The sequence below is a fragment of the Cajanus cajan genome, chromosome 8 (genome assembly GCF_000230855.2).
Source record: "Cajanus cajan strain Asha chromosome 8, NIPB_CcT2T_4, whole genome shotgun sequence".
In the NCBI taxonomy this organism is placed as follows: domain Eukaryota; kingdom Viridiplantae; phylum Streptophyta; class Magnoliopsida; order Fabales; family Fabaceae; genus Cajanus; species Cajanus cajan.
In genome coordinates, this window is record NC_138524.1 from 4,902,208 (window position 1) to 4,910,162 (window position 7,955).

At 30.9% G+C, this 7,955-nt stretch overlaps 1 protein-coding gene across 1 annotated transcript; it reads left to right on the plus strand.

The window, feature by feature from the left end:
* Positions 1 to 2,525: 2,525 nt before the first annotated feature.
* LOC109799905 (extra-large guanine nucleotide-binding protein 1) lies at positions 2,526 to 7,955 on the plus strand. Its single transcript, XM_020360555.3, has 8 exons — positions 2,526 to 3,638; positions 3,903 to 4,040; positions 4,243 to 4,347; positions 4,626 to 4,799; positions 5,435 to 5,609; positions 6,038 to 6,279; positions 6,660 to 6,823; positions 7,064 to 7,955. Exons 1-8 carry the CDS (start codon positions 2,772 to 2,774, stop codon positions 7,680 to 7,682), a joined length of 2,484 nt encoding a protein of 827 aa, XP_020216144.1. The 5' UTR covers positions 2,526 to 2,771; the 3' UTR covers positions 7,683 to 7,955.

The following is a 7,955-nucleotide window of genomic DNA, read 5'->3' on the forward strand; positions in this document are numbered from 1 at the left end:
TTTATTTAAATTATTTTTTTTAGAGAATATTATAAAATTTAAAAACAACATCAGCAGCAGGAACATCTTCTCTTCCATGTACAGCCAACAATATATCAAAGTATCCGTTTGTAATTTTTGCTACTTTATGTTTTCTATTCAGTATGCTCTTTTATTACTTTGTCTTTATTGCAAAAATAAAATAATGAACTCAAGTATTACACAACAAAAATGTTTTCGTTGTGTATGACTTTATATTACACAAAAAACTTCATTCTTCCTCCATGAGTTGAACCTTCTCATGCATCTAATCAAAAATTCTAAATGGAAGATGACAATGAGTTAACAGTTAAATGTTCTCCTAACTAATGACACTTGGCCTTTTATTCCTCCAAAACATCATTACAATACTATTAGGTGCAAATGGGTGTTTTGAAATGAGAGGCATCATGATGGTTTTATTGCTCACAACAAGGAATTATGGTTGTTGAAGAGTTACCAAGTATTGAATATTTATAAACATTCAATTCAGTAATTTTTTTTATTCAAAAAAAATTACAATCACCATAATAAAGTTCTAACTTAAAATTTTGTGTGTATTATTTCAATTTCCTTAAACAATTAAACTTGTTTTCTAAATTAATTTTTTAAAAAACTAAATTCTTATAAAGATCGGTACAATGAAAAAGAGTTATATTTCTTTATTAAATAAAAAAAAATGGACCCATCTCACATGAAAGTTCACAATGTGTTTCTCATGTCACAATCCAAGATCTTAACCCAACTATGTTAGCAAACCCCTAGTGATTGATATCATAATCTTAAATAATTTATCCTTGTTGTGGATGTTTAAATTATAAATATTTATCCTTTCACTATTTCTTATTTTTTATTTTCTAAAATCAACGTCCTCAAAATATTGGTTAGTATTTTATAATCTATAAACATTAATTATTATTTGTCTTAGAATAATTAGAAGTGAAGTGACCTGAAAAATTGATAATATTATAGTTATAGCAATGGAATAGAGTGTACATATCATGTGTATTTGTTGGGCACACAACTAACCCAACTGCAAAGCGTGGGCCTTCTATTGTGGGCTTCTATTTTGGAGTCCACAAAAGTTATCATGCCATTTCTAGCAAGAAAAAGTCAGCTTCCCTTCTCAATAATATAAATTTTCCACAAAACAAAACATCAAAAGTCCTGATCCTAATTTGAGAGATGGATTAGTACTTGAGAGACAATATAATTTTTTTTCTTCTTTTATTATTTGTTGAGTGTTGACTCTCTTTAAAATAAATAATGTGATCTTTTTACATTTAATTCAAAGAAAAAAAATGTCAATTTCAATTGACCTTTTCCTGTTTCTAGCATGTTACACTTCTATTTAAATTAACTTATTCTTTATACTGTTCGGATAACATCTCATAGATACTTTTAGGCTAAAAATTAGAAGGATAAAACAAATTTTTCTTTAAAAAGTAAATTAGCTTATGGATAAGCCAATTTAAAAAATCCTCATCAATTTTTTTAAAAATATTTTTTTAAAATTATGTATAAATTGATTGTAGATTATGGGAAAAAAAATTTCTCTCTCTCTCGAAAATACTTGTGAAACAAAATGTTTTACAAAAACATTAAGTACTTAAATTCATTGATTATTTACGGGTAACAAATTGAATAATCTGCATATCAACAAAAATAGTTATGAGATTATTTCATCTTATTAATGATTTTGAGTTTGATTTTTAACTACATAATTTTAAATATTCATAAATAAATTTTTGTCGTTCATAATAATCCTTTCCAACGAAATATGAGTGCATATTTTGGAGGATATTTTAAAAAATAAATAATTAACAAATGAATTTTATAGGTGTGATATGTTTTAAGAATAACACAAAGTAACCAAATCTTTTTCTCCATGATTACTCGGTATTTTGAGATTAATTTTCATATGTATTAAAATAAGACTAAAAAACTTTTTTAGTCCTTATAAAATTAATGATTTTGATTTTGATTTTTCTAAATTTTTTTAATTTATTTTTCATTTTTTTAAAATTTATAAATATTATTTTTTATTTTTATAAAATAATTAAATTTTGATTTTAAATTTTATAATTTTTTTTTATTTTTATCTATCTAAAATTTAAACTAATTATTTTTAGTTCGTAATATTTCTTTTAAGATGAATAAATAATATTTATTTTAAGAATTTATAATTTTTTTAAGATGCTAAATATTATTATAATATAATATCAATAATAATTATAAATAATACTTAAAATAATTACTTAATTTTTTAATAAATTAAAAATAATTAAAAAATAATCACGTAAAAATAGAAACTGAAAACAATAATTTTAATTTTATAAAAATAAAAAGAAAGAAAAAGTTTTAAGAAACTAAAATCAAAACTTATTAATTTTATAGAAATAAAAAATATATTTAAAATTTAAAATAATATTTGAAACAAAAATTAACTGTGTGAGCTTGGGGGCTTCATGACTTAAAAATAAATAAATAGCACAAAGCATTCCGTGTAGTTTGAAAGGTTCGTAGCCGTCGTTGTTGTCCATTTCTTTTTCTACTTTATTTCCATTCTAACCTTTTGAATACGTTGTTCATTCATTCATGACCAAAACCTCTGCCACACTTTCCCACGCTGGTCTTCTTCCTACGCAATCACTACTCACTTTGCTGTTTCTTCAGTCACGATGATGGATACCACGTCTCAAACAATGGAAGAAGATTAAACAAGTTTGTTTCACTTGGCTTTTGAAACTTTGATGGCTTTGCTTCTGAAAAAACTACGTGTGCCTATAGTTCATGATGATGGTGGTGATTACAGCTATGAGTATTCCTTTGCAGAGGAATACGAAGGCCCTCCTCTCAGCTACTCCGTCCCAGAAGCACTTCCTTTCAACCTTCACCAAGTTCCACTTGCTCATGTTGCTCCTTCTCCCCCTCATCACTTGTCACTCCCAGTAATCCAACCCTTTAGAAGAAAAACCAACGTAGATTCGGCTTTAACCACTTCTTCTGACTCACTTTCATGCAGAGAAGAGGATCATGATGAAAACCGTCTTAGTCCAAAACATGTTAAACAACCTTCCGTGGTTACTTTTCCTGATCATGATGAAGAGTTTGTTGAGTATGTTGGTGGAGAAAGTAATAGTAATAGTAATATTAATAGTAAGAGTAAGAGTGATCGTGTGAGGCCACATGCTGTGAGAGATGGGAAGAAAGGGTCGTGTTATCGATGCCTTAAAGGAAATCATTTCACTGAGAGGGAAGTTTGTATTGTTTGCAGTGCTAAGTATTGCTGCAACTGTGTGGTTAGAGCAATGGGGTCCATGCCTGAAGGAAGAAAATGTGTCACTTGCATTGGTTATAGGATTGACGAGAACAAGAGGGGGAAGCTTGGCAAACCTTCTCGGATGCTCAAGAACTTGTTGTCTCGGTGGGAAGTGAAGCAAATAATGAAAGATGAGATGCTTTGTGAAATAAATCAAATACCGGCAGAATATGTTCGTGTGAATGGAGAGCCTCTTGATTGGGATCAGCTCGTGTTGCTTTTGACATGTTCAAACCCACCAAAAGGATTGAAACCGGGTTTCTATTGGTATGATAAATCATCTGGATTTTGGGGAAAGGTGAAAATCAAATCAAACCTTCATATATATTCTTTCTTTCAGTTTAGGGCGTGTTTGGTTGGTTACATGTTTGGATGAGCTTTTGAGATATGAGAATTTTTCTATCGAAAATAATGAGCTTTTTCAAGTTGAAACTTTTAAAATCTCTTCTAAGCTTGTAACTAAACATACTCTTAATCTCAGTGCAGCTTATTGAACTTAATCTTACCCTTTATGTCTTTTTACAAGTAAAGCTCAAATATGGTGTACTTCTTGAACGTGCAGGAAGGTCAACGGCCAAGTCAAATTATTAGCCCAGCCTTGGAGATTGGGGGTGACCTGCAGAGAAATGCAAGCCATGGAATGACAAATGTAACTATAAATGGTCGAGAGATTACCAAAGAAGAGCTACGGCTACTGAAGGTTGTTGTTGCTCTGGCAATTTTCATATATTGTGGATTTTGAAAGGGACAAAACTTAGATACATGCTCACAGATACTGTTAGTCTTATTATACATCTTTTATTATGCATATTTTTAAAATGAAATTCTAATTCTGATAGTATTGTATGCAAGTTTTATCCGATTGAAACTGTTAAGTGAAGTGCTAATTTGTTTGTTTGCAGTGGGCAAGAGTGCCGTGTGAGGGGACAACTGACTTTTGGGTGAGTCATGACGGATCATACAGCGAAGTGGGACAGAGGAATGTCAAGGGGCGTATATGGGAGAAGGTAATTCATGAGTAGATGGATGTTGAATTTAATTTTGACAGTTGTGAAGATATTTACACTATCAAGTAAATAAGAATCACCTAGATGACTTTTATAGTCATTATTAGTAACTTAATAATCTTAACATATGACAACTTAGTAATCCATAATTGGATGATTGTGTATAAATCTTTTGATGTCAGTGGATTTTTATTAAATTCAATCGACTTTGCCTTGTTTTGCTTTTCTTATAGTTATAATCACTCAACAATAACTGTGGTATGCATTCTCTATAACAGTCTACAGTGAAGCTGGTTTCTCTATTTCTATCACTGCCTGTTCCTTCTAGCTCTTTGACTCCTGCTGGCGAAGGAGAAAATGGAACTGGCCAACACAACCTTCAAAAGAAAACGCATCACAAATTTTTACTTGTTGGTTCTGTCAAGTCTGGAACATGTACCATATTTAAACAGGTAAGATGCTGCTTGAGGAAAATTATTTTGTCATGCATTTGTTTGGTTTTTGAGGTGCTGCCAATTTCAGCTCTTGAATTTACTTGTAGTCTCATAATATCAGACAAAATCTAATCAAAATATTATTGGATATATAAAACTTAAATTAGTTTGAGTTTACTGCAAAATGTATTAAAAGATTTTAAGGTCCCCAATGCAGTCCCTTTTGTCCTTTTCTCCATAATATTAGTTTTAGAAAGTAGAAATAGTCTGCTTGGATACAAATTTAAAAACGTTTTTGAAGGTTTTTCTATTGAAAATGCTATTTATTTTTTAGTAGAGAAACTCTTAAAAGTATTTCTAATTTATATCAAAAAAGACTCGGTTTATAACTTTGGTTTAAGTGTGTAAGTAATGTCAGTTTAGCATATAAACATCTTGATAGTTGATTCTTGTAGCTAGTGCCTAATCTTTGCCACATAAATTGCTTCTTGATATAAATCAAAATTTCATGCAGCCCGTTAGATTTTTTTTCTTTCTTTTCTCTATCTGTGATGTCTAGTTCCTTGACATCCAAAGAACTCTTTGTAAATTTTTTATGTTGAAGCCTTGATGTTTAGAGACACTAAGTACCGAGTCTGAATCTTTTATTGCAGGCCAAACTTCTGTATAATGTTCCTTTCTCTGAAAATGAGCGCCAAAACATTAAGCTGGTTATTCAAAGCAACTTGTTTAGGTACCTTGGTGTACTACTGGAGGCGCGAGAATATTTTGAAGAGAGTTGGTGTCAGAAAAGTAAAGGACGACATGTTGATGAATCAACTTCTTCTGGTAATTGTTTCTCTTTGAATAAAGTATTTGTCTGCATTTTTTTAAACACATGCTTTTGTATTCTTTTTCTAGATAACATTGACTATAAAGTAAAATGGCTTTATCCATTAAATCTTTAATAATGTTGATAACAAGATTATTGTTCATTTCCTCATTTGCTAAACTGAAAGTGAATTTGTTATTCAGTATCACGCAGGCATTTTTACTGTGGGGGTATTATCATAGTGAAGTTAGTTTGGTTAGTTAAATGAGTCATCTAGTTACTTACAAATACACAAGTGTTTAATTGTTATTCTTTTACTTTCTAGTCTTTATAAGCCATGTATTAGTATTGGATCACACGCCCCTTGTTAATTAGCTAACTAAAGAAGCTTTTACAATATATTGGCAATTTATATAGAAAGTTATTGATGTTTAGTTTGAAACAGGGATTAGTGGGGAAATTATTGACAGGACACCCTATTCCATTGGTCCAAGACTGAAGATATTCTCAGAATGGCTACTGAAATACACGGTTTCAGGTAACTTGGAAGCAATATTTCCAGCTGCTGCTCGTGAATATGCTCCACTGGTGGAAGAACTGTGGAGAGATGCAGCCATTCGGGCCACATATAGTAGGAGAAATGAAATAAAAAATTTACCAACAAATGCTAATTATTTTCTAGAGCGAGTAAGATTTGTTTTGCCTTCTTTATATTCATCATCCCATTATAATTCATTTGAACTCACATAACTCATTAATATTTAATGCAACTTTTTTTTTCTCTTTTTAAATTATTCTATTTTTACTTTGTTGCCATTTTCTATATCGTTCTGTTTGTCAATAGAGTTGGAATAACTGATTTGACACAATGTAGACTGTTTATAATGGTTTATCACCGTATAAAAACTGTTTATCTTTTCTTTTCTTTTCTTTTTAATCCCATTTGGATTCATGGAGTTTCTTCCAATAAGGCACAGGATTGCCACCTCAATCACTTTAGTGGGAATTTTGTGTGGATATTTGTAACATAGGATTACCTCAAAATCTAAATATTTATTCGGATGCAGGCTGTTGAAATTTCCAGCATAGATTACGAACCCTTGGACATGGACATCTTGTATTCTGAGGGGATAACCTTATCCAATAGTCTTTCTTCTATGGAATTTTCATTTACTGTGTCAGGTCATGAAGACTCATTGGACCCTGCATATCAACATGATCCTTCACTCAGGTCACCTTTCATTTCATTAATTTTAAACATGATAATATATTACTTTTGAATTGAGCTCAAGTCTAGTGAACATCCAGTGATAACAATCTTCAGCTTTTAAGTAATGCATTGAATCTTTTTTAATTCCAAACCAAAATTAAGCTATCTGATATGGATCACTCAAAGCATAGAGCCATAGGCATTGTAATGGGTAATTTTTTTTGGCAATGTACTGAATGTAATTTGTTATCACATTTTTAGCTACCAGCTCATCAGAATAAATTCAAAAAGCCTTGGAGTAAACTGCAAGTGGTTGGATATGTTTGACGACACTGATGTAGTCTTATTCTCTGTTGCCTTAACTGACTATGATGAGTACACAGTAGACAGTAATGGAGTTGCTACCAACAAAATATTAGCAGCCAAACATCTTTTTGAAAATATTATCACTCACAGAGTCTTCAGAAACAAGAATTTTCTTTTACTATTGACCAAGTTTGATCTGCTCGAGGAAAAGATTGAAAGGATGCCTCTAACACAATGTGAATGGTTTAATGATTTCCATCCGGTTATTAGCCACAACCAAAAGACGGTTAAAATTAGTAAATATAGCAATCATCCTCCATTGGCTCAACGTGCTTTTCAATACATTGGTTTGAAGTTTAAGAGATTGTTCCATTCTCTCACTAATCGGAAGCTGTTTGTTTCATTGGTTACTGGGTTGGAACCTAGTACTGTTGATGAAGCTCTTAGATACGCCAGAGAGGTTATGGTGTGGGAAAAATGGGACACCTCTTTGAGAAATGAGAAGTCTGAGATAACATCCACAACATTTGAGGCAAGTTCTGATGAAAAATATAATAACTATTATCCCTCCTAGAAAATCTCCGTATATATTTTCTCTCTCACATTTTGGAATCAATATGTGCTGCGATTAATATTGAAGGGAATGGTGCAACGTAATCTTCATTGTGATAGAATTCATGCTGCTACCATATGGTCTTATTGCTCGTCTCCCCAAACATGCATTTTTGTAAATGTAATTTTACAATAACAATTTCATGTATGTATGTATCATAAGTTAAAATTAACTTTATTCTTAAAAATATGTTTCGTAAGAAATAAAATATTATATATAATTTTTATTTTTTCA

Bases quoted from the DNA above. Each gene is read 5' to 3' on its own strand.
- LOC109799905 (XM_020360555.3), top strand. From the start codon at position 2,772: ATGGCTTTGCTTCTGAAAAAACTACGTGTGCCTATAGTTCATGATGAT. The intron at 4,348-4,625 runs GTAATTCATGAG...TCTCTATAACAG, and splicing joins AGGGGCGTATATGGGAGAAG to TCTACAGTGAAGCTGGTTTC. The intron at 6,280-6,659 runs GTAAGATTTGTT...ATTCGGATGCAG, and splicing joins CTAATTATTTTCTAGAGCGA to GCTGTTGAAATTTCCAGCAT.